The 27,776-nt window shown below is 38.3% G+C and overlaps 1 protein-coding gene across 3 annotated transcripts in view; it reads left to right on the top strand.

Moving 5' to 3' along the window:
* Window positions 1-6,020: 6,020 nt before the first annotated feature.
* RIC1 (RIC1 homolog, RAB6A GEF complex partner 1) overlaps window positions 6,021-27,776 on the top strand; it is a 45,994-nt gene continuing 24,238 nt past the window's right edge. For all 3 annotated transcript variants that reach the window (XM_030466732.1, XM_030466733.1, XM_008496225.2), the window contains exons 1-3: window positions 6,021-6,727; window positions 13,176-13,283; window positions 17,719-17,795. In XM_030466732.1, coding sequence (XP_030322592.1) covers window positions 6,587-6,727; window positions 13,176-13,283; window positions 17,719-17,795 — 326 coding nt within the window. In that variant the 5' untranslated portion in view covers window positions 6,021-6,586. The remainder of the gene's footprint in view (window positions 6,728-13,175; window positions 13,284-17,718; window positions 17,796-27,776) is intronic.

Here is a 27,776-nt window from a genome sequence, read left to right as displayed (position 1 = left end):
CACCATGGTATGGACAGGAGCTTCAGGGCTTCTCCCTCTCCTTCCTCATCGAACTTGGTATCTCTTGGTACCTCACCTCTGATATTCCTCTCTCCTCATCTCTCCCCTGCCCTGAGTCTTACAGCTGCATGTTTCCCCTTCTTGAATACGCCAGAGGTGCATTGGTGGCCTCAACATTAGCCAGAGGTTGGGCTGGACATTTTGGAGCCAGGGGAGCTTTCAGCAGCTTCTTGCAGGAGCCCCTACCTGGGGCCCCTACCTTGCTACCAAAAAATGGGACCACATCAACCCAGATCATCCTATCTAACAGTGCTTCCATATGCAAGAGCTCATATCTCTCCAACCATTTTGTCATTCCCATATCCATGTTATATACCATAACTGCACTCTGTACTCCATACTTCAGGTAGAGGGTGTAGCCTGGTGAAAACATGCAGCCATCATCCCAAAATTCTAAATTCATTTATTTCCCATTATTTCACACCCATGGCAGCTTGCATGGTTTTTGTTTCTTTACGGTGAATAGAAAACATTTTATCAGTACTGGTTTATACTGCTGTAAAAAAGTGTAAGTCAGAGTCATTTAGCTCCTTCTACAACCCCTTTTTCTTCTTGGAAAACCATATAGGGTTTGTAGGCAGCCCCTTTACTGATCAGTGGTGATCCAACCCAATTACATGATCTGCATTTTGCCAAGTAGGTGCTTTCTTAAAGAAGCTGTGCTCTGTGTTCCTGAATCTAAAATAATGAACTTTCCTAAAGTCAAGACTTAAAAAATTATTTGTGATTCTGGAAGTTTCACTTTCCTAGTATCAGGCACCAAACACCTTCAAGAAATGCTAGACATTATTCAGAAACTGCAACAGGTTTGGCAAAGAAATTGTGTGCACAAAGCAAACACTTCAGTGGTAGGTTACCCGTGAAACTAAAAAGCATTCATCAGTCACTGAAACCCAAATAATAAAGTCTGAGAGAAGGGAATGTATTTCTAAGGATATTTTCACTGACACAGAAGAATTAAAAAAATAATAATCTCCTACTGAATTTATAGTATAGCAAACTGAAATCCTGAGGGGTTCTGTATGTATTTTATTCTAAAGAACCCAAATCTCCTGCAAATCTTGTGGCAGCTATGTTAAATCCCACAGCCCATGATTTTGGCACATATATGTATTTGTCATATATATATATATATATATATATATATGTCACCAGGACATATTGACACTAATGATGATTAATCTTTGGGAACATTAAAACCTTTTTCTGCCTTCATATTTGGCTTTACATACTGCATATGGCGGTTGAAGCATGGGTAAGGGCTTTGCTTTGATTTCCTTTTCTATTTTTTGGGGGAGAAGGGAACGTAAGAAAGAAATTTGGGCTCACTAATCTAGCTGAACTGTAGCTACAACTTCATTATAATATTTGTATCCACATGTATTTCCACTCCAAAACTAACTAGCAGATTTACTAGTTCACTTGCAAATCTGAGTTGCAACACTGCTTTATAGTGCCTCTGAATTACATAAATTGTCTAGCGAGAAAATGAAAACAGTACCGTCTGATTTGTGTGAAATGGCATATCACAATAAAGTAAATGGGGATTATTTACAAGTTAATTAGAGAGTGATCTGAAAACAATGATTACTAACTGCATTAAGTTACGTATTACCAAATGCTAAGTGATGTTGCCACGATTTTGTGGCTATTTATGGATAATTGATTGCTAAGAAAAACATGTGGAATGTATCCAAGTAATTTTATTACCTGCACTTTTTTTGCTCAGTATTAGCTTTTAATTCTATTTCACCATAGCTAGGTTAAAAAAACAAAACAATTGACAGACAGTGAATGTAACTGTAACAGCCCAAAAGGACATAATGGATCTATTCTGTAATGATTTTAGGGGTAAAATGATGGACTCTAGCTGTTGTAAATGAGAACTGTCCCAGTATTTCAGGTATATAAGGACATACATACAGGTTTACTGTACATAATTACAACAAGGGCAAGTGTAAAGTCTTGTATCTGTGAAAGAACAACCCCAGGTACCAGTATAGGTTGAGGACTGAGCTGTTGGAGAGCAGTGAAGGGGAAAGGGATGTGCTGAGGGTGCTGGCGGATGGAAGAGTGACCACGAGCCAGCAATGTGCCCTGGCGGCCAAGAATGGCATCCTGGGGTGCATTAGAAGGGGGGTGGTTAGTTGGTTGAGAGAGGTTCTGCTCCCTCTCTACTCTGCCCTGGTGAGGCCACATCTGGAATCTTATGTCCAGTTCTGGGCCCCTCAGTTGAAGAAGGACATGGAACTGCTTGAGAGAGTCTGGCACAGAGCTACAAATATGATGAATGGAGTGGAACATCTCCCTGATGAAGAAAGGCTGAGAGAGCTGGCAGTTCCCTCTTGGAGCAGACTGAGGGGTGACCTCATATTAATGTTTACAAATATGAAAGGGTGTGTCGGGAGGATGGAGCCAGGCTCTTCTCAGGATGTCTGAGGATAGGACAAAGGGTAATGGATGCAAGTTGGAGCATAGGAGGTTCTGGATAAACAGAAGAAAAAGCTTTTTCATTGTGAGGGTGACAGGGCACTGGCACAGGCTGCCCAGTGAGGTTGTGGAGTCTCCGCCCACCTGGACGCATTCCTACATGATCATCCTACATGATGATGGTGACCTACAGCAGGTGGCCCTGCTCTGGCAGGGTTGGACTTGATGATCTCCTGAGGTCCCTTCCAACCCCCAACACTCTGTGTAGGTGTGACTCTGTGTGATAAGCACCTGAGGGCTGCTGAGTTTTGTTTTGCAGAAGCAACAGAATAACTGCTCTTCCCGTTCTTTCTATATAGAAGAATATATACAAGAATATATACAAGCCTATACAAGAATACTCCTTCCATCTCTCTTGGCTGAACACAGAAAACGCCTGCAATAATCAGTGTGATTTTTCTCCGAGCGTTATTAAATCTCATGGCTTTGCAGCTGACAAGCACTAGCATTTAATCCATTGTATTTTATCTTTGAAATACACGTTTTCTTATAGTGTTATATCAAATAACTTTCCTTCTATGTTTGTTTGGTTGGTTGGTTTTTTCCCCTTCTAAATTTCCACTATTAATACTTTGATATTTCTTTAGAATTTATTTTAAGGATGGCAAGAACCATCATAGTCACCCTCTGAATTAATTTCTGCCAATGCTCCACAGGAAATTAGTTGAATATTTGCCCTATCTTGTTCTGTTTATATGGACTGATTTGTACTTAATGAAAAAGTCCAATTTTTGGTGGGTCAAAAGATGACTCATCACACAGGCAGTTTAAACAGGCTAATCCATAGCAAATTTCACATTTTAGCAGCTGAAATCTGCAACGTGAGGGACATGTTCCAAAACCAGTTTAAGAAGTCAAGATGATGTACATCAAGATATTTTGATGTACATAACACAGATGTTCACTATTTGTCACACACCCTCTTGTGGCTTGTATGATGTAATGCCTGCATTTGTAAGCAGCGTGGAAAAAACGTCATGCTATTGTCTATAACCATGCCTCACTATCAGTCTTTCTGTAATTTTTTTTTTTTTTTTTTTTTTTTTTTGGCTCTAAGATGGGTGGTACTGATAACAGCTGAGGGAGTAGTCATGTTTGGTTTTTTTCTTAATTTCACATACAAGGGCTCACTCTCCATAATTGTTCATGCAATAGAGGCAGACAGAACATTTGTTAAGAGCCAGCTGCATAATCTAAATGAGAGTTCGTGGTAACAGTTACAAATCAACGCCAGGAATCTTAACAGTGACAACTGTGCAGAATAATCTGCTTTTGCCACCAGCACTGTCACCTCTCTCCTTTCACTCAAGTGCTAATACCAAGGCAATTGATATTAGCCTTGATAAAAAAATCAAGTACCTGGACTTGTGATGTTCTTGGATGTTCCCACAGCTCTGCATGAGCTCTTCCTTTTCAGGACACAGCTATCTGGAGAGCCCAGTTTCAGAAACAACATGACTATCACTTAGTATACATCTGCATCTTCAGCTCATCTTCAGCTAGGTGCACCTGATGACAAGTGGCAACTTGACCTTTGTGTATAAAGAGCTTTAACAATTCTGTTAAGCTTTATTATCACAGTCTTGCTGCTTGAGCCAGTAACTGTGCCTTGGCAGCCACTGCCAGGTTGTTTAAGAAACTGAGTTTGGGCCCCCCCATGCATTTCATTTCTATGCAAGTTTTTCATCCTAAGGTATTGTGAGTTACATTCCCACACCCCAACACTGAGAAATTATTCAACTACAAACAGCCCATCATTTTTAAAAGTCAGTTACTTATTTGACTCATCCTTCAAAAATGTACTGAAAATCACAGTTTAAATTGTATTCATACCACTGATGTGAGCGTTTTCATAATCATACTTCTAACAAGAGTGCCTCATAACGACTTCTGATTTCAATTATGTGCCTCATGCCTCTCCACAAAGAAAGCAACAATAGAAGCAATTACAAAGATTTCAGTGGTTTTTTGCACAGCGTACAAAATGCCAAAATGTAGTTGCTATTAGCAGCAGTAAAAGCTGTTTCCTTCATCAGTGCTGCTCTCAGCACACAACCTGGCATTATCTCACCAGGACAGCATGAGCTAGAAGCATGTTTGTCTCTAATTCTGTAGTATTAAGGAAACTACAGAGAAGTATGAAAGAGGAACACAGACCAAATTATTTGAGGGCAAATGGGTAATCTGCATGCAGTGATACCTGTTTGGAGACAGCCCAGCACACAGGAGCTCCTCTAACAAGCAGTGCTGGGGGACTGGCTCAGTACACTTTCTAGATGATTTCTACCATAGATTTTTCTTTCCAACACAGGCAACTGCCCTTGCAATAGTGTGGACATCAACCTTGAGTTCTCTTCATATCCTTTTTTTTTCCACAAGAGGAGACAAGCAAGCCTCACTCACTTTATCTAGCAGCTTTATCTTTAGTTTGTGCTTTTCATCCTTGACACCAGATGTTCTTTCCTGCTCTCCCCTTAACGTGTCAATAAAAGCATTTGGGCAAGAAGGGAAACAAGATGAAGGAACAGGGTTTGGCTGAAAATCACCTAGAGGACAAAAAAAAAAAAAAGGAAAGAAGGAAATGCTTATTTTAAAAATTAATCATATCCTTGATCAAACTCATCCCTTGGGAAAAATACTTGTGCCAGCACCTGCCAGGAGCCTAACCCAGGATGCTGAGCACCTGTACCCTGTGCCTGTGCCCATCTTGTCCCCAAGACACAGGCTCAGCGGACACCTCCATCCTGACGACAGACTGACAGGCAGACACAGACAGGCAGACAGACAGCTCTTTCTCTCTCAGACTCGACTTTATCACCCACTGCAGCCCTCCTATCATCCTCCTGAGCCTAAGCAACCTCCTCATCTCCTGAATCGCAGGCTGGGTGCTAGAGACCCCCTCCCTGCAGGGCCTCACCCAGCACCACCCCCCATGCAGACCCGGCTGAGGCGGGGCACCCATACCCCAGCACCGCAGCCACGGGCTCGCCTCTATGGAGCGGTTTCCACCGCGTGGGACGGCGGAGAGCCTCCGGGGGCCCCCCCACGGACACCGCCCCACACGCAGACTGACTCACTGCTGAGCGGCGCCCAGCGCCCGGGGGAGGCTCCCGTCTCCCCACCCCTCACTGCCTTCTCTTCCCCCTGCCCCTCGTTCCCAAACCCCTCTCCCCGGACTCCGAGGGCGGCGGCTGAGCCCGCCTTGAACGGAAGCGCGTGCACAAGACCCCGCCCCGCCCCGCCGCCCGTGGCCTCCCCGCCGCCGCCGTCGCGCCCGTTTTTGTCCCGGAACTTTTGACACGGCGTCTGCCGGGGCGGGGGTGCTGGGAGGAGGGGGGAGCCTCGGCCGCCTGAACGTCACTTCCGCGCGAACCCGCCGCCGGGGCCAATGGCCGACTCGGAGCCCGCCCCCGCCCCGCTCCCGCCCCCGCCGCGGAGCCGCTGTCCCGCTCGGGGCCTTGGTGCTGAGACGCCGTAGCCTAGGGGGGGAGGAGAAGGAAGAGGAGGAGAAGGAGGAGGAGGAGGAGGAGGAGGAGGAGGAGGGAGATGGCGGCGGGGACCTCGGCGGCGGCGACAACGACGACGAAAACGACGACGACAGCAGCGACACGGAGAGCAGGCGGGCGAGGCACCCGCAGGAGGGAGGAGCCGCCGCTGCTGCTGCCGCTGCTGCTGCTGCCGCCGCCGCAAGTGCCGCGGTCCCGCTGGGAGCAGTGACCGTCCGCCCCGCTCCCGCCGCCTCCCTCAGGCCGCCGCCCGTTTCGCTCTGCCCTCTCCCCAGACCCGACTCCGCTTCTCCCCTCGGCGGCCGCGTCCCTTCCCGCCCCAGCCGGAGCAGCGCCGGCGGGGCCCCGGGCCGCCCCCGTGGTGAGCCGAGGGGTCCCATCGCGTTGCTGGGGATTATGCGTGGTCGGCCTCGGGCCGGTGATCAGAGCGAGCCCTCCTGCGCCTCCCCTGCGGCCGATGTCCCCGCCGACCCCCGCCTAGGCTAGAGTAAGCTGGGAGCCCCCTTCTCGGGAAGAGGGAATCTACAGCCATGTATTTCCTCAGCGGCTGGCCCAGGCGGCTGGTGTGTCCTCTGGAGTCGCTGGAGCAACCTCTTCACATCCAGACGGATCCTCAGAGGGCTTTCTTCGCAGTGTTATCCCCGTCTCAGCTAAGCATCTGGTACTGCCGGGTGAGTGTCTGTCCTCCTGTTGGCCTTCAGACCCTGCTCTCCCGGCTGGAAAGCCCTCTCCGCTGTGAAATATTTTTTCGTTCCTATTCTAGACGGGGTGGTAGAATTTGAGTCTAAAGCTTACACAATACTTCATTATTTTATCAAAAATAAAGCCCCGGTGTTTACTGATAAACCGCGGTGTTTACCGATAGCCACGTAAGCCACGGTGTTTACTGATCACAGTGTAGCGTTAAGAAAGATCTACCCGGAGTTAACATCTGCTAAAAGTAGACTTCTAACCAGCTTTTTTTTTTTTTTTTTTTTTTTTTTTTTTTTTTAATTTCACTTAAAATAGCGCGTTAGCGTAGTGCGACGAGTGTTTGTAGCAGTGGTTTTTTGGCAAATATACTTCATGTCTTCTCCCTTCATATGTTTTCTGCAAAGAACGTAAGAGTGTAGGAGATATGAAACACGTTTTTTAGAAAGATGGAAGCAGGCTGTTATGTAATGATGTAACACAGAAGTTAACGAACTTTTTTTTTTTAAATAAGAGTTTGAAAGTTTTGTGACCCTAAGCAGAAGAACTGTCATAGCTTTCATATGGAAGCTGCTGCTCTAGCAACATCCAGTTTGAGACTATGTGAATAATTGACATTAAATGTCTTACTCTTAAGTCAGTTTGAATGAGTGTGGTAAGAAAAATGCAGTTTGTCCACTTGATTCGACGCAGTAAATGAAACAGCAGAGACAGCATAGACTAACTATACATTTTAATGCTGAATCCTTCCAAGTACAGTCTAGATTAGACCCTAAATCTGTCTATAAATATCTCCAACTCCGAACAATTTATAGAGTTCATCTCAGATTACAGGAGAACACCAACAATCCAATTTTAGAAAGCTGATACTAGAAGGTATCAAATGGCAGTCATAGTCTTAATGTTTTATTTTAGATTATGCTGAGATTTCATCACTTTTCGTTGGTGTTATGGTGTTTCATTGTGTTATGACTGTTTATTAGTTCCTGGGTGGGGTGCTGATGCTGTCGTTTTAACTTGTACAGGTATCCAGCTAGGACATACCAACCAGCTCAGTAACTGTGCTGGGCAAACATCATCATGCAGCCTCTGTTTTGTTAGGTTTGTTGCACGTCGTGTAGGTAAAGTTTAGGCTCTTCTAGCTTTTGTTAAACCTTGAGTTGCAGACCATCAGCAGATGATCATATTTTCCAATAAAATCAGTAAAAAGAACAGGCATGGAGAATGCCTCTCAAGTGCCCAGTGTTCTGGGATGTAGTTTACTTTGTGTTCTGTTCCCAAGGACGACATTGATTAACTGACGTGCTTGGGCTTGTTTTGAAATGGTAAATGTTGTATAACTGGCTACAGACAGAGTACTAAAAGAGCTGGCGTGGTGTAGAAGAGTTGAGCAGACTTGCACGTCGTTACATTTTTTTAAAAAATACATTTTTATTCAGTATGTAGTGAGTGACTGGAAGGAAGGTATTGTTTTTTCCAGGCTTGATCACTAACTGAAAAAGTATGTTACCTCTGTGGACATCTGACTGTTAAAATTCAGTAAGACAGATATTTCTGTTGAGGGCATGTTTGAATATACCATCTATCATTACTTTTTTATGTAGCTGGAGTTCTGAGTGTGTGGGGATTTTTGTTTGGCTTGGGTTTTTTTGTTGTTGTTTTGGTTTGGGGGTTTTGTTTGTTTAGTGTTTGTTTGTTTGACTTGGGTTTTTGTTTGGCTTTAAATCCCCTGTTGGACTTCAATAAAACAAAGATGATTGCATTCTAGAAAATGTTTCGTTTTGTCAGAAGAATCTTCTTTGAACAGGGAGAAGTTCTGGTCAGACTGAACTAATTCAGTTTCTTTAAGCAGAAGAGCCTACAGGCTAATGCTGTTGTTAAGACTTGCTACTATCTCAACTACATATGAAAGATTTCACTTAAGATTGAGGTCATGAGGCTGGTGAAGTTCTGTTCTAAAGTTCTCAAGAACAAGGAGCCCTTTGAAATACTTCCAGGTGTGTGAATTTACATTAAGTATGTGTATTTTTCATGGGTAAAGCTCCTTTTCACCTGCAGAACTAATGGAACTAAGGGACGCTTATTCCAAAGTGTGGATTGTGTTCTGATTTGGAAACAGTACAGGTATTAAGATTAGAAACTGGGTAAATGGTGTAGGTAAAAACAGGTGGAATCCTGGTAGTGTTTTTGAGCTAAGAAGTCCTGGACTCTTTTACTTTAGTAGGAAGAGATTGGATTGTAGATAGAAGAGACCATCGATGAGTGGTGAACGTTTTTGATCATGCACCAGTGTTACTGAAAGATTTTTGAGCCCACACTCACTCCCCCATGTGTATGTTTATGTATTTAATAGTTATATCCATGTGCTACTGTACTAGTGTGCACATTACCAAGCATACCTAACACAGAAATTAAAAAAGGGTGGAATAAACTAGACTAAATAAACTAGTGGAATAAGATAGTTGGAGGGGATCTACAGCAATCACCTACTCCAGCTGCCTGACCACTTCAGGGCTGACTGGAAGCTAAAGCTGTTACTGAGGGCATTGCCAGAATGCCTCTTTAACACTGACAGGTTTGGGGCTTCAACCATCTTTCCTGGAAGCCTGTTCCAGTGTTTGAAAAAAAAAACAAAACACCAAAAAAAACCAACCAAACAAAAAAAAACAAAACAAAAAAACAAAAACAAACAACCAAAACAACAACACACACAAAACAAAAAACAAAAAACCAAAACACACACACAAAAAACCAAAACAAACAAACAAAACAACTAAAAAAAAAACCAAACAAAAAACCCAAACCCCAAGGTAAAGCTGAAATAAGCATGTTTAAAAAAATTTATTTTATGTGATAGTGTTACAAACATATTTTCTCCTTACACCCCACAATGGGTTGTGTTAAGTGCACCCCACTCTGAAGATTGCTGTCATATATTTTTACTGAATCAGAAGACATTTCTGACCTAAGTAACCCAGGAGATTCATTGATGCTAAGAGCCAATGGAACTGTGTTCACTGACAGCACTGGAAAGCTTGTCATTGTTGTCATTCTGGTAATGTTAATTCTTGGTGGTGGAAACCAGAGACTTCAATTAATTAAAAACTTTTTGAAATGTGTCATAGTTTTCCCTGCTTGCACCTGTGTTTTAGTGGCTCTTATGGTGGACTAATGATGGCTTTTACAGGGTTGTTCAGCTTGCTGAACAAATACAAGATTTTTTCCTGTTTGTTTATTTTTTTTTCTTTAGCTCTTCAAGTGATCAAAGGAGTATTATAGTTGGCTCCTTGGAACCCTTACTGCTTTAGCAGTATTGGCTTTTAATTATGAATTGTCTTGAATATCTCATGAAAGAAGAGATTGAGGAAGCCATACTAGGAATTCCAGATATTCACCTATGGGGCTTTTGATATTAAGGAAAGATGTGTGCACCCAAGGAAGTAGGTGTGGATGAGTGAAGTTCCCCCTGAAAGTGTTGAAGAGTGAATTGTGTGCAAGAAGAATAGTCTGGTGACGTAGCTGTATGTATAAATATAGTTCAGCATTTTCTTTCTTTAATCTTAACACACTTGTGGCAATGCCAGGAATAAGTACTGGCCTTGAATATTTAATGAAAGCTCCTGGAGGTTTTTGGACTATCTGCTATGACTGCCTGTCAAAACCTGTTTTGTAAGCTCTTTGAAGCCAAGAGTAGCTTGCCCTACTACTTATTTTGAGGAGCATTCCTTAATTACCTATGTGCATGTCAGCTAATGATTTACATCTAGCCTTGTTTTTAATCTTTACTGGTTTGGTTTTTTTTTTTTGGTGGCGATCTGATAGTGAATCTGATCACTCAGATGAACTATAAACTTATGGAAAAGCATGCATGTCAGAATCCTGGACTGTCAAATAATCTGTATTTGTTCTAAATGCTAAATAGGTCTTTATCCAGACAGCTGTCATAATTCATTCTTTTCAGTCTATAGGAATTGCAGGATTAAAGCTGACCTTAGTAAATGGCTTAATTTTAAGCATACGTGTTGTTTAAACAAATAGAAAAAAAAATGGGACTACTTCTGTTAGGGAAGTGATCTTTCTAACTTGTAATTTTGGTATACTACAGAAGAAGTAACTTGTGACACCAGTGCTTATACTTCATACAATATGTGCATAAATATATTAAAAAATGTAGTTGTTTTTGTATTGCATTTTTAAAATTGCACTTGGCCATTAAAAAGAAAAAATACTATGTTTTCTCTGTGCTTTCAGGATTATGCTTTCATCTTGGACTATAAAGCAGAATAATATAGTGAACTATTGTATGTGGCCTTTTTGTAGATAAGATTAGCTATACTTTCTCTAGTGTTTTAATCTGGAATTTGGTTGCAAGATAGAGAAAAAATGTCTAGATAATGATGTAGAGTGGTTATGTGTTATGAACAATATGACATAGATACCACCAGTGCAAACAAAGATGTTTTGTCTCGTCTGCTCTGGTTTTTCCTTAGCAATTTAACCCCCGAGATGCTGCCCTCTTACTGATACCCATCAGACCTGTCTGAGGAGGCAGATGTCAAGACGTCAGTAACAGCTGAGCTGTTGCTTCTATTATAAAGGTGTATTTGGGGTTACATAATTAAATAAATGATAAATACCTGTTAGACTGGTGGATTTGTCATGTGGAATGTGAAACCATCGTGTGAATGGTCAGTAGGCTTCTCTAGGTTTTCAGTGTCTTCAGTGGTGATTTAAAATAGATGACCCCTCAAAGACATCTCCAAATTGCTTGCATGAAGAGAAGAGCATCCTCAGTGAACAGTTTTGACTATCCTGTTGCTTGCATGTAACATGGCAGCATGAGATCAGAGATGGAGGTTACAGAGTCTCTTCTCCATCGCATGAATTTTTATTTCATCCAGGTTTAAGCACTTGGCAGTTCATGGGGCTGAGTGGCAGCAAAGATGTCCAGGAGATGTCCTTTCTTACTAGCAAAATTTCTGAGCACTCGGTTAACTGAAAACTTTCTCTTGGGGGAGGTGGGGATTGACAGTTCCAATGCACTTTGGTTTTTTGAACTCTTTCACAATAGCTTATGTGAAGTGCAGAACTGGAAGCTGTTTCTGCTGTGTTTGCTGAATGAGTATTCTGCTGATTCTAATTCTGTGTTAACTTTCTGGTTTATTGGTTTATAAACCCAGAGAGCCTCAGCCTTTAAAGTGGAGCGCAGACCATCTAATGGCAAAATAAAGTTCACAGTGTCAACAGGCTTTTGTTCTGTCTTGTCTTTGTTACTTAGATTGTAAGCTCATCAGACCAGCGTGTTTTTTATTTTTGTCTTGTGCCTACAATCTAATGAAGTGCTGAAACATCTGTCTTGCAAAACTAAGCAGAACATTTGCGGCTTTGAAAAAAACTGCTTCTTGATGCTAAATGAATTTTTTTTTTTTAATGTCTAGAGTATTAAATTTCTAGAGGATGAGAATATTAAGATTTTAGCAATTATCTATCACCATGCAGATTCTTGTATTGATGGTACTTTAAAAAAACCCAAACTCATATGTACCATATTGTCAGCTGTTGATGCTGTTGACTTCTTTCAGCAAATGCAGGAATCTTCTTCCTAGACATAGCAGCTGTGAAGAGAGTGTTAGTCTTCAAGATATTCAGTGTTTAAAGACTAGAAAGTACAAACAGTTCTTAAATATATTTAAGGAGGAAGGATGTTTCTAAGGATTGGAGCAAGGAAGAATAACTTTCCATTGGGCTTATGCGTTACAACTCTCAACGGGTTTTGTGAAAGGGAATGAAGACTTCATGCTTTGTCTGTGTTTTGAGACAGCTCTTCTCCATTACCAGGACTAAAGTTTCTAATGGAGACATCTCATCATGTGCAAAATTTTTTTTAGCAAACTCTAGAGGTGGATTTTCCATACAACTCCTAGTAGCCTATTCTTGGAGAGATACAAATGAGATCTCCTAGTTACCATTCTCTTTGATGCAGTGACTCATAGATTTAGTAGAAACCAAGCTACTGGATTGTACCAGATACTCTACAGAATATTTCACTCTAGTTAATTTGACAGTCGTTTTCATTATAGGCTTTCATTTTTGAGATGTTTTTGTTCATCATAAACATCAGCCACCCTTTGTCCAACTTGAAACCACTTTTGTATCCTGTAATAACTCCTGGCTGCACAAACAAAGTATTTTATTTAAATATCCTGGGTTTGAAAGAGTGAGATTGAGAATGACAGTATGGCACTAATTATATAAACTCCCTTTAGAAACACCATTGTGTAATGCAATGTAAAATATGTACAATTTTTTTAACCTCCCTCTTCAAATGTGTTGTTGCTGTTAAGGAAACAGTTGTTTACAGTTGTATCACAATGTAACAAACAGCCCATTTCTTCTATAAATGAGGTGTAATTTTTTTTTTTCTTCCAGCCCAGTGTATTAATTGTAAGCTACAAGGGACTATCAAAAGCAGCTTCTCAGTTTGGATCTTATAAACAAGCAGAATGGCGGCCTGACAGCACCATGATAGCTGTTTCAGTAAGTAGGGTTTTTACTTCTTACTCTGGTTAAATTATTGGAAAGACAGTTTTGTATTAAGGATTTCTGTGCTTATACAAACTTGCAGATTGTATCTACATCTAATTGATACTTATCTTTGAAAAGACATAATAATACCAAGGGTTGTTGGTTTTTTTTATAGAGGCATCCTTTAGCAGTTTTAATTCATTTTTTCCCAGGTAAATGAACTGCAGTTCTTTGTATTAAAATAACAGTTGAATTATTGAGCAGTGATCAGCATCTCATTACTCTATTAATCTTGTAAGTGAAGCATAAGGGAATTCAAAGACGTGTGAATGGAAGGAATAGTTGAGGAGTTAGGTGTCATAAGCATATTTAGCTTGATAAATAGGCTTTACATGTGTTTCAGAAAGGTGGGTCCTAAGAGGATGAAACTGGCTTTAATACGATGGAGCATCTTTTGGTGATTAAAAAAAATTGCAACCCACTGAGGGTGCAGAAACAAGGACAGTGATAGGTGATACATAGACTCTTCTGTTTAAGAGTGTTGAAGGTAACGATGTCATCTTGTCTTACATGAAAATTAAATATTGCACTGCGGTGGTGCTGTGCTGCAGCAATAAAGTGAACTGTTTCAGCATGAGCATTTAAAAATTTGAAGTGAAAGGTAGATGCAGACAAGGTAGGAATAGAGTTTATGAGTCACAATATAGGATGATACTCTTGGTGTCACCTTGGTGACCAGGTCTTAAAGTGGGTAAGTTTCTTTTCCTACCTTTTATAATCAAGACTACTGTATTTATGATTTTCTTGTGTGAAGTTACAGAAGAAAGGAACGAAATCATTGAACTTACCCATCAGAAATATATTATGTGGAATTACAAGGTGCATAAAAACTACTGTATTTTTTGGTACACTGACTTATCTCCTAGTGCTTGTCTCCTATCTCCTTTTGTGCTTAAAATGATGCCTCTAATGCTTTGTAGTTTTTGAACCCATTCGATATTGTTGTTTTAGTGGAAGACACCAGATGTTTTCTTGTGCTCTTGGTTTCTGCTGTGAAATGCAGGAGCAGGTTTTTCAGTTAGCAAATGCTAATGGTTACCAGCACAGAGACTTCTGTAACATTTGCTAAGCATACAAAAGAATTCTTCAGTTTTATCACACAGCGGATAATCACAAGTAAGCTATCCAAACACATTTTAATTATACTGTTTATGCAGCAATTTAGAAAATATTTTAATAGTTGTATTGAATTGCTTTGTATGCAGTGTGTTTTCTGTGATGCTTGAATCTATTTGCTCAAGAGACTTAATGGTTTAGCTGATAGTCCAACTAGCTTTAATTTCTGCTAATTCAATCACTTTACTTTTCCAAGTTTTTCTGCAGCAAATGTCAATTTCTTTGGCAGATGTCAGAATCTAAATGCACATGAAGTCTCAGTTTGTAAATTGAAGTTTTACAAACTGAAATTCAAAATTATTCAACAAGTTATAGAACAGTGGGTGTACTGAGATGTCTAATATTCTACATGTTTTTTGCATTTATATTCTATCTCCTAGCTGTATATATACAAATATTATAGTCAAGGATGTTTGTTATGGTAGTTTTAATGCCAGTTCCGTTTTGTGTGTTTTTTAGTACACTTTTGGAATATATACAGAGTTTAATTTGAAACAGTTAATGAGTCCTGATGAAAAACTGTGTTTACAAATACTGGCATTGGTACTTCTGCTATAGAGAGACAGGGTGGAAAGGCAATTTAGGGCTTTAATGAAGATCTTCCTTCTGATGCATGATACCTCTGTTCCAAATAAAACTGCAAACTTCTTTCTCATAGACTAAACATCTTCTCCCCTCTCTGTGACTTTTTCTTAAGGAGAAAATGAAAAAGCAAAAATAAAGTGTAATATAATAGCAAAGCAAGTTAATAATTAGAAAATTGTTGCATTCCTATTTTCACTGAACTGAATTAACTTCAGTTAATTACTGAAGTTCAGTGCAACAGCTAAAAATATTAAAGTTGAGCTAGGTGATTTAGTTTCTCACTTGTTATAATCTATGCTCTTCAGCTTCTTGATTTTAAGTAGTTTTATATAATAATAACAACATTATTTTGTACTTTGCTTTTAGGAAAGGTGAACAAAAGGCTTAGTATGTGCTTACTAGGCAAGTGATACATTCTCTTTTATTTTATTGATATAGTGATGGGGACCGTAGTCTGGATTTAACGTGTACTAGAATGTGATATATAAAACCCTTTTTTTGCTCCTGGGTGCTAGGATGTTCAGAGTGTCTCTATGAACATATGTAATTTTGCAGTGTATGCTTGGGGTTAACTACCACTTGCACTGAAGGCAAACTTTGGTCTAGCATATAATGCTTTATATAAAATACTTAAAGTATCTTTAATGGTATGCAGTTAAACAAACTGAATCAGGTCTCACACTGGCTATTGTCCCTTAATAATTCTACTGCTAGTATCTTCTATTGCTAAACTGTTGGCACATTTTATAAATTGATCTTTTTTTTTTCCCTGATACTTTGTAATTTCGTCTCTCAAGCTCCTACACTGCTACTTTTCCCAGTGTTACTGGAAAATATTTTCCTTTTTGTCTAGATTAGTACATGCACCCAAGATTGCTCATTCTAGTACTTAAACTTGTGAGTTGGGTTGAGATGATTCAAGGTAGAGTGATACATCAGGCATTTTAGTCTTTCCCCTGCTACAGACAATCCTCTGGTATGCAGGCTGCTCTTCAGTGTGCATTCCCATAGCTAAGGCAGAGTTTTATTAAAACTCCTTTTAGGATACAAGAAGCCATGTAATGAAATTCCTTGTGAGGTACCATATGTTTATATATTTGACTGTCAGATGAGAATGATGAGGGACTGGATGACTGTGATGGGTAATTTAGTAGGTTTCATTGCAACACAGACATTTGTAAAGTAATGTAGATGCCTGTGTGGATGAATATGATCAGTTGCAGGAAGTGTATGGTTGAATGATCTTGCATTTCATCAAGCTCTTCATGGAATTTGAGGTTCTGTTTAGAAATGAACCTGTAACAACACCAACTTTGTGCTTTGAATAGTGTTCAGTAAGGCCCTTTGTACCTTAATATCAGTATAAAGATACTTCACAGTATTGTTTTACTTTTTCTTCCAGGATAAGATAACTTACAGGTTAAATATTTAATGATGTAATGGAAAGAACCTGTAAAGATGTCAGAAATGAACACGTTTCTTTACCATGTAATACCTGAACATGATATTACAGCACATAGAAAATCTTCCATTTAGTTTCAGCTTGTCTCAAGCTCACCATTATGGTTCCAATTTTATTTTTTCATGAGAGAGACATACTCACTTTGAATAATTGTGTTTCTTGGACTTGAAAGCCAGAATGCATTTCTTTCACAATAGAGCAAAATATTTGATTGGAGAAAAACATGGTATCTGTGATCTGATAAACTAGCTTAAGCTAACAAGAATGTCACTTTCTCCTTTATTCAAAAGAAAGAAAACCAGCCTTGCAAAACAAGTCGAAACCATCCACTTCAGTGCTTCTTGTCTCCAGTAACAGTGCTTTGGGTACATTCCTAGCCCATATTAAAGTTACTAGATGGAAACACTGTTTAGCCAAAACACATTTGCCAATTTGTCTGAAGGATGAATTCGTGCTTTAAACAAAATGTACTTCTTTGAACAACTAATCTTACTGGCCATCTGCCTCCCCTGTGCTTATATAAACCCCGCATCAACTTCCAGTTATGACTGGAACATCTGATAACTAAACGATTTATATTTATTCCCTGAGTGGACTTACAGTTTGAAACCAGTCTTCCAGAATGACAGAATTTAACTGGGGATTTAAAGATACCAAATATTTTTTCAGGTTCTGGAAGATTTTTGAATTGTGTTGTGGTATCTAAAGGTAGTGCATGCCATGAGAGGAGTTTTTATAAACTCCTGGTGACCAGCACTGAGAGGCAGTGCTCAGCTTCTTTGGATTCTGTAATGTCCATATGTGTTCAAACACCTGGAGCTTTTGTGTCAAAGCCTTGATACCTTCTGTGTGCTTTCTGCTTTCCTCTTCATTGCAGGTAATTAGGTGCCCAGGTTCTATATATCTCATATAGCTGTCTTGTTCTATATATTTATATGAATCAGAGGAAAATTTCTGCTGGACACCTATCAACAGTTTTTGTATTTTTCTACACATTTTGTATTTTTCTACCCATTGAATAATATATTCAATGGGCTTTAAGAAAGAGTATAAATTTCCCTAGAATGACTTTCAATGCACAGTTTTTTTTCACATATCTGGAACTCAAGATGAGTGTGTATTTGTGACCAATATATGAGGCATATGTGGAAATTGCAAGAGTCTGTAGAGATTTTACTCATGCAAGGAGACTAGATGTATATCTTATCAGTGTTTCTCTTTCAGACTGCAAATGGATACATCTTATTTTTTGAAATCCCCTCAGCAAGAGACAAGTATCTTTATGAACCAGTGTATCCCAAGTAAGTATTTTAAACTTTGCATCCCCACAGTGTAAAAAATAAGACTCAACAGGACCTAAGCAGATTTTATGATAAAAATTAACTCCTCGGTGAGTTTCTAAAGCATCATTCCTAGGAGTTACAGCCAGAAGTCAGAGGAGAGGTTCATCTAATTGGCTTGCTGTGCTATGATTCCCCGGGTCCATTTCATAAACTCTCACAATCCTAAATAACGGGGTTAAATTGTCTTATTTTATAATCTGAAGATAGCCTGTAATAAGCTTTAATAATTCCTTCTGAGTAACTCAGTTGAATAAGTCCTGTTACTTAGGAACCATCAAAGTACAAATTTTAATAGAATCCTCTCCAGATTTTTTTTTAATCTGTAGAGATTTTTTTAAACCAATGGGGAATAAATTCTGAATATTTGGGGATGAATATGAATCAGTTTTAGGATGAATGTACACGTTTTGTCTGCAGTTTCTTATGTTGTGATTTTATTTTCTTTATTGTCAACAATGGAATACATTTTATGCTTTAAAATGTGACTGGATGATAAATGTATGTCATTGTATGTTGGAAGTACTTGTAATTGACTTAATTTTGGATTTTGCAAAACTGAAAAATATTTAGAACAAATTTAAACCTCAAGGGTGTATTTGTGTGTCTGTCTTTAGATAGGCAGAATCCAACATAATTGATTAGTACAAACTTGTCCACAAGAGTAATAAAACGTTCTTTGCCTTCACGTTGTCTTAGAAACTGCTTTTTTGACATATCTCTATGTATACCTTCATCATGATGGTAGTTCTAGTCAACTTATTTTTAAGTTTATATTAATAAAATGAGATGAAGTTTACTGGTGTCTCCAAATAGTTATCTGTGAAGAGTGTTGGATAACCTGTGCTGTTATATAAGAGGAAAACATTTTTATTTTTTTAATCCATAACTGTTAAAACATGAACATTACACAAAAATAAATCAGTCTTCTTGAGCAATTAAATTTTAAAACTCTGTTCTTTTTACAAGTGCATATAGGAAGACATTACTTGATAGGTGGTAAATGATTGCAAAGTGAATTTTTGTGGAAATTTTTGGGGTTGCTATTATAATGTATTTTTTGGCCTCTGAAAGAGACCTCAAAGGTCTGAAATTAAATGGAACTTGCTGTTGCAAATTACTTTCCATTTTCCAAAATTTTAAGACTAAAGTAGGCAAGTTGTATTACTTGCCTTTCCTGTGGCCTGGACAGCATTTTTCAAACTGACTTTCACAACAAGCAGTTGCTGCATCCTGTTGAAATAAATAAATAAATGGATGTATATCTTCAGCTGTACATAATGCAAAAGACTAAATAGCAGTTCATGGTATGTTCTTGTTCTGTTTGGAAATTTGGATTTTTTTTGTAATGGGAGAAATCTGAAAATGTATGGAAATACACATAAAATATGCACTAAAAGTTAAAAAAATAAGCATCGGAAGGTTTGTTTAGACACACCACTATTAAGCAGTTTAACTCTGAAACAGTCTTCCTGTTAGCTATGTGTTGAATGGTCAGGAATCTTTATAGGCCAGAAGGCTGTAGTGCTGACTCAGTGGATGAGTAAGACAAGGAGTTTGTCTCTAGAGTCTTTGATAGGTTGCTCACAGTTTTGTAAGGCTATTGCATGTGTTGAATATGAATAACCTGACTGAGTTCACTGAGATTACTAGTCTGTCCGTATTTAGCTCTCAGTTTTGAAAACCTACATAAAATTACTATTGTTCTGGTTAGATTAGACCAAAGAAAAACACAAGCATTTTTGTTTAAATTGTGCCTGCTGTGATTAACATGAAATTATTCTATAAGCTATTGTGACAGGATGAACTTTTTTTGGTGCAGATACAGTGTACTGCTTGTAGGCAGTAATTTGCTTTGTAAATCAAATACTCAAACCCGTCTTCTCCCCAAAAAAAACCAATCCACACAACCACCCAAAAAGAAAACCATCCCAAAAAGAGCTAACAAAAAACCCAAAAAACACAGAATTTAAACTTTTCGATTTCTTTTGGCCTATGTTCATTTTCCAAAGATGTTTTTTCACAGAAATGCTCGGATTTCAAAGAATACCAGGTGAATTTTGCTGACTGTGAAACTGTTAAAAGTCAGTAAAAAGCCTGGTGTGTGACTCACCTTGTGTTTGGGAGGGGACATCTTGGTGTTTTCTTCCACTGTAACAGTGTGGTTTTGGCTCCTTCCTCTGTGTTGGCAGCAGTGGTTATGGAGCTGTGCCTTAAATATAGTCAGGTTGCTGACCCAATGGGGAAACTAAACCTGCAAATATCTCTTCTTTAGCACTCCCCAGATGCCCAGTTGGCTTGCAAGTTGGCATGCAATAAAAGGTGACCTTGAAGGAGCACTGAGTAGCAACACTGGGAAGTTAAAAATCATGGAATGTCTGCTCAGCAACACTTGTATAATTCTCATGTGACAGTTCGTGATAAAGCAATTGCTTGCAACATTTTAATGCTCATGAAAACATTCATTACAACTTGTCCAGCTCTGTCTTATGTGGTCATTTACCTATGATAGGCAAAGTGAGTGAGCAAGAGTATAGAAGTAAAGAAGCAAGACTATATTTACCTTAGAGGGGTGATAGAGCAGAGCTGGAAACAAATTAATAATACGAGTGAAATGGTTGGACAGCATGGTCAAATGGATGTCTCCGCACTTGACATATTGGAGGTAGGTTTTTTGCCTACCTTCCCTTTGGTCACATCCACAACATACCAGAAAGTTCATAATATCGTCAGCCATGAGTCTTAAGCTACTGAGCACACTTCTATCAGTGCTTCTAACATTTCAGTCGTACCCTACTTTTTAAAATTAGGAGTAATTCTTAATGTCCGTGGACTGTCTGTATCTGCTTACTTTCTGTAAGCAGAATGAAGCCTGTTCTCTAATATGCATTCTTTGCACAGAAATGTCCAGTTCTGACAGAAATGTAATGTCTCAATGTAGTGATTACTAATATAAAGAAAAATTGTTAATACAACTTCAGCTTGTACAGAATTCAAGATTTTCTAATTTGTTAGTGTCCTGAAGTTGAACTTGCAGCTACTTTTGTTCCCATACAAGTGGAAACATTAAAAAATGTGTTGGAATTCTGCTGTCAGCTTAGCTCTCATTTAAATGAAGTATTTGTATTTTACCATTAGTAAAAAAAAGAACATAAGAGAAGTGGGTGATAAGGTATATGATAGACAACCACTTCTTTTATTTCTTTTTGCGATCTTCTCAAATTGGGACAATAGTGGCTGTGTAAAGTTACAGCTTTATTGGTATTTGTATTTTTTAAATAAAGGCTTTAAAATTTGCTTAATGATTTTTTAACCTTGCTTTGTAGAAAAAGACAAAACAAAGTTGCGGAAATAAAAGTCATCCACACGGAAGAGGATGTAGGTGAGGGAAAAGTACAGACTTTCCAGTTTCTAGTTCTTATTACACAGAGTTCCCATATATAGCTGTTGAGCAAGATGATCCAGAAGAGCTTGCCTGTATTTGATCTGTTAACAGAACTCTTCTAGCTTACAGTTACTGTGTAAACTGTAATTACATTTGCATAAGTGTTTTGCTGGTACAGCTTGAACAAAATGTCTCAAGGTAAAAAAAAAAACAACAACCAACCAACCAAACAACAAACAAAACTGCATAGGAAGTGACAAATTTTTGCTGGATATTCCTGAATGTGCACTGCAGTGTATCTAATCACAATACAGGTTTAGTAGAAAAGCTAAAGCATGAGTTGAGGCTAAGCTCTCATCATGTTTAAATGCAAGAATTCCTTCCTCATATCTTTTAGTAGTGGGAAACAAGTACACTAGGGAAATAAAGGGAAATAAAGTTAAGTCAACTCCTCCTGTCCCCTACTATTTGTTTAAAACAGACAGATTCTAGGAAAATTGTTTTCCTGTTTAAAGATGCCCATTTGGCATAACTTTCTTTTTTTTCCCATCAGCTTTTTAATGGTCTTTATATTCTGAAATTCAGTGTTTTAATGGAACTGATGGAATTTGAGATGAACAACATCTGTGGCTGGAACCATAAAGCAAATTTGTTCTATCGAAGTCTGAGAGCATTTCCTTTAGGAAATACTTCAAGATGTCTTGAGTGGGAAATGTTTTTTAAATACTAACTTTTGTAAATCTTTAGAGGTTTAATCAGTTTCAAATACATTTATGTAGATATGGTAAGCATTAAGTAACTGACCTGTTCAGGATTATGGATAATTTATGTAAAACCTGCAATTTATATTGATATGGTAAAGCAAGTGCTCATATGATAAATGCATCATTCTGTCATGAATTACAAATGTTTTTCTTCATATGTAAAAAAAAGGAAACTTTAAAAATTTTTGCTGGAGTCAATTGACAGTTTTTTGTCAAATCATAGTATTTCAGGAATGTTATGAATTGTAGTTCTGTTGAAGGCAATATTTCTGGCTTTGTTGATATTGGGCTAGGAATGGAAAGTTTGTTCTTGGAATGAGCAGTCTTTCACAGTCAAAGAAAACCTTAAGTATCCTGCTTAATTTGTTAGACTAAAATCAGGGAGAAAACCAGTATTTGTGTGCTTTTTGTTTTTAGAACTGCCAGAACACTCTGCAGGCTCTTTCCAGCTCTTAGAGACTTTGGCCCAGTTCAGAGCAAACTTGGAAGAGAATCAGTATTGTTCATTAGCCCACAGTCTGGGATACTTTCCTGCAGTGAGCACTTGTACAAAGTCTAACTCCAGTTAATTATCTTTCTACAGTCTAATTTTACCACAGTATTGTTAAAGTCATTACAACCCAAAATATGTGCATGGTAAAGTAATAGAATGGTAAGGTAAAATTAATCTCCATTGTCACACACCTAAGAGTAGCAGGGCATGTAAGAAAATGTGTAGCTTTGTAAGCTGTGACGAAGGTACAGTAGTGTTTTTTAAAGGAGTTTCCAAAGGAATTTGTACAGATATTCCTTTGTTTCACAGTGAAGAGGTGGGTGGCACCATCATAGCAGAGACTTCCCTGTATGGAGCTGATCATTACTTCTGTTTAGAATTTTGCAAGGAAAGCAACTTAAGATTTGTCACTTGAAGAGACTGTGTGGTTACTGAGTGCTGAGGAGGATACCTTTGCCTTTAAAAAAAGGCAAAGCTGAAAGGACATTACACAGTAATGGTAATGGGAGATTATTTTTACTCAGGTTTCTTCATATCCTCAAGTGGAGACTGCATTCTTGAGGGCGTGGAGGTGGGGGAAGTTGTACAAATGTATAAATTTGTGGATTTTGAAGTGCCTGAAAATACTTAAAAATTTCAGTTGTTTTCTAACCAATATGGGGATGTGAATAAGTTAGTGTTTATGTTCTGTTTTACAATGCTATACTGTTGCTTATATTTATAGTTACTATATTCATCTTCTTCTCTTCCTAGCATTTTTCAAAAGCATTTTCAAAGCTTTTCTCTTTTCTATAGTAAGCCACTTATAGCAAGCCATAAATTACCTCATTGGTGGGGATATTTTTTTTCCTGATTCAGCAGACTAGAGATTAGTGTGTACAAAGGTTTTGAACTTTAGACTCTGCAGGGTTCACAGCTAATTAACCTACTAAATAATTTTTCTTTGGGATTGAATTTGTTAAATCTTTATGGTGAGATTTTCCCCATAAGTTGTTTTTGGTACTGTTTGGAAAATGTATTTTTAAAACTAGATCAGTTGTTGAATTTTTATTACTTATTGTAGCACTTGCTAGGCCTCTGTGTGGTTCAGAAGGTTTAAAATGTCAAGAAGTCTTTGCAACTGGAATAATAATTTGGTAAATAATTTAGCTTTTTTACATTAATGGTTGTTTAATATGCTAGCTAGTTATTTTCCTTCTCAGATCACAGAAACCTGTTAATACTCAAGTAGGTATAAAAGGTGGTACTAAGAATTACTTTTCTAAACCTTATTCATTCTTTATAGTTGTTTCCATAGACTCTCTAAGTTTGTCCAGCTCTTGCCAATCTTTGTGCAAGTATCTCTGGATTGAGCCAGATGTATTTTATCTTAGTGTGGCTCCTGCAATGTGTGATGGAGAGATGCAGGTTTAGGTATGAGAAGATGCTAGTCACATGGAAATCAAAGTTCATAATGTAGCTTGGTTTAATTTTTTAAGAACCATTCCTAAAAAGTAGGGTGGGCAGTGAATTGTAAGTTTAAAATTGCATGTTTAAAGGTGATGATGCAGGCCCTTCGAACCTGGTATAAAAAAAATGAAATAAAATTACTACTGAAGAAGCCATTCTAGCAGCAATAGTTAAGAATATCACAGTAGTACAAAAATATTTTACTTTGTATCAGCTATTTGTTCTACAGGTATTTATGGATAAGCAAGAATGGAGTCTTTAATAATGTCTGCAGTAAAATGTCTCTGTTAACTTCCAAAGCACTGGCAATATGGGAGAATGGAGGCTACTGACTTGTTTGTTGTTTATATTTTAAGCTCTCTGCCATTAGCCACACTATTTCTTTTTTTTTTTTTTTTTTTTTTAAGTATACTATGTGTTGACTCAGAACATCTCTGAAGTTTTTCAAACTATTATCCAGCCATAATAGCTACTTGTGTTACTGTGCTTACCCTGGATAGTAAGGAGAACTAATTCTAGTCTAATCCTACTCTGTCTCTGGAATAGAATTTTCCCTCAGTGTGCAGAAAACAGTGAACATTATTTTGAAAAGCTAAACATTAGTTTGAAATACCTAGCTTGTTATATAGCTTAATTGCAAAATAGAAAGTCCTTCGGTGCATTCTTTTAGATTTTGCTGTAATTTACTTCATAAGTATTTTTCAGTTGCTTTTGCCAGCAGTGACTAAGTCTGGTAATGCTATTTATGAGTGACTTTTGTCTGTGGATCATGCCGTATCCCTTTAGTGCTGTGTGACATCAGAGCAGTGCTGTGCTGCTAGAAAAATTATCTGGCTGGTGTCCTGTTTTGTCCCTGAAACTCCCCCAGCCCAGATAACACCCTAAGGAATTTCTTCCTCCCAGTTCAAGGAAGGGTAGCTGACTGTGCTTTTGCATTGTGCTGCCACTTTCTTGAATTTAGCATGCTTCATTAAGGTTTGTTGGGTTTTTTGTGGTTGGATTTTTTTTTGTTTGGCTGGTTGGTTTGGTTTGTTTTGGCCAAGGTTTTCTCATCATTGCACCTTGCATCATGATTTGAGTTTACTGTTTTTTTAATTCTAGCATAATCAAAGTGTTACTTCAGAGCCGGCTCTTTCCCTGTAATTAAGATCAAATCTATAAAAAAAAATAATTATGACTTAGTGTGAAGATTTTTATTAATGCACTTACTTAAATGTTCCTCTTTTCATTTTGGGGAGGTGGGTTTAGAACTGAGCATCAGGGTAAGGTTAATGTGGGTAAAGCTGAGAGATTTGGAGTTTGGAGAAAGGAAGTAACACTAAGGGTAGACTGATAGTAACCATCCCACTTTATCCTTATTTAGAAGGTGACATGCATAGGCTTTCAACATCTGAAAAACACTGGTACACCACATAGGGCTCTGCTTTCTATGAACAGTCACAGCAACTCCTGACATGCTAAACAGGGATGAGAGAATGAACCTGTTGAGACAAAGAACACACCTTGATCTTCGAGTTAAGTTTTCCCCATAAACCTTGTATTTTATTATTAAAAACTATTTTGACATTCCTAATCTTTCCATGTTTGGGATTTTCAAAGATTGCAGATGTAGTGGAGATTTTTCTCAGTTGTGAGTGTTTAGAGATTTTATTTACAGGTTTAGTTACATTACCAGATGCCATGCAAAGGGAAGTGAAGTAATTATATTTGTTTTGACACTTAGCTCTTTGATCACCGGAATGCCTGTATTCCTCTCAATTCTTGTGCTAAAGCGAGTTACTTAAAGTTTGGCTACAACAGTAGCAGACGTTGATGTGGCAATCCAGACCAAACATTCTTTCCTGCTTCCGTCAGCAGTGTACACGCTTTGTTTAAAGGTCAAAGTAACTTAACTAGCAAGACTGACTCATGCAGATGTGGACTATATGAAAGCACCTCTTTTGCACCCATAATTAGAGTTCCTTTTTGCATTGGTCAGTCTGGCATAGTCACAGGCAGCTAATTAAAATACTGATATGCTGGAGTTTCAGTCATTATGACATTGGCTTTGTGGAAAAAGACATACCCTACACATGGTAACAAATTTGCTGCAACTATCTGATGAAACTGAAAATATTCAAGTATGCTTGCAAACTGTTTCTATCAGTTGTGTTTAAAGAAGAAGCAGCTTGCCCACTTGGAGACTTGAAATTTCTCTTGTGGCAAAAGTTGTCTTTTAAACCATACATATTGTTCCCATTCTGGCTTCATAGCTTGTGCTGTGTGGAAATACTGTGTTTATACTTGGTTATGTACCTCAGTCAGTTAAAACAGGCATGTTGTATGGTATGTTATACATACATAATAGTAATGTTTACCCATTAAACAAGTCTTTTCTCTCAAGTTTAGTCTTTTGCTCACAAGATTCAGTTGTACCACTGATTCTTGGTAACCCACTCATTTCGTCTTGCTTGGCAGTATACAGTCTGGACCTGTGTATACACATGGGTTGAAAGAGATGTCTCCAGATACCTGGGGCATTGTAACTGTTTCTCAAGCCCCAGGATGCTGTGTTATTGATAGCTGCAAAGAGATTTGAAGGAATCAGTCCTGTGTGATACATTTTTCATCTGTGAAATCCCCCAAACTAAAAGATACCAGGCCAAATCAGATGGATTTGGTTTCAGGCACTTGAAAAAATCCAGTCCCATTTACTGTTTAGTTAAAAAAAACCCCCACAGCAAACCCGTAATGCTAGCATTTAGTATTCACTTCTTTAATTATTATTTTTGTATTTTATTCTAGGCCCTCTGTCGAACTCATAGCTAGCTTAAATGAAGGGCTGCTCTGTCCTAAGACTGTTGTATTTTATAATTAATTTTCCTTTGAAATGCAAACCAAACGTTTTAATAATTTAAGCAGCACTTGAGGACATGGTTTAGTTGTCTGGTGGTGCTGGGTTGATGGTTGGATTTGATCTTAGAGGTCTTTTCCAACCTTAATTGTTCTGTCATTCTGACGTTTATACAAGTTACCCTCCGTGGATAGTAGATTGATAGGTTTTGCAGTAATTTTTCTCATTTTTCACTATAATCCTTCACAAGCACCATGGTTTTGTTCTTGGAAGATGTTACTTCTGTCTGCTAGCTCCAGAATATTGAAGGTTAGCTAGCATATGTTTTTGTCCTTGCTGTGTAAGAAAAGCTGAAGTATCCATCAAAGATTAAAAAAATACTAATTTTGTCATTTGCTCTAAAATGGTAATAGAATTAAAGCACTTAACACCAATTAAGATACCCAACATGGGAAAGAGAATGAGGTATCCCTGTTGTGTGTTACCTAAAACTGCAGCTGCTTTGGTTTCTGGCATGTCTTAGGCAGTTGCAGTGGCTACTCTGGCCTAAAATAAAGGAACTGTTTTGCCATTTAAAATCCAGGTGGAGATTACATAGATTTGTGTATGTATCTTTTATTTCTGACTAATGCAGTTATACCAACCTCTAACTCATCTGCAATGCCCGTTTCATGTGTAGCTTACTGTGTTTATTAGCATAATACTCATGACATGGAGGGTTACATGTTAATGCTTACAATTGTATGTCAGTTTGCATTGGGAAAAAAAAAGTTAATGAAACACATGGCACATCTGATAACACAGACAGTGAATCTGTAATGATGCCATGTTGAGTTTTAAAATAACTGCATTTCATCAAAGAATTACATGTGAAATTTAAAATGATAAAAATAAAAACTGGAAGCTTTTCTACATCTGGAAGTTGATACCCTGTTATGATTTATTATTTAAAGGAAGAGAATTAATGCTCAGTCATCTCTTTTTTAGTATGTCATAGGTTTATTTTTAATTTTCTATA

The sequence above is a fragment of the Calypte anna genome, chromosome Z (genome assembly GCF_003957555.1).
Source record: "Calypte anna isolate BGI_N300 chromosome Z, bCalAnn1_v1.p, whole genome shotgun sequence".
Classification (NCBI taxonomy): Eukaryota; Metazoa; Chordata; class Aves; order Apodiformes; family Trochilidae; genus Calypte; species Calypte anna.
This window is presented reverse-complemented; position numbering and strand designations above follow the sequence as displayed.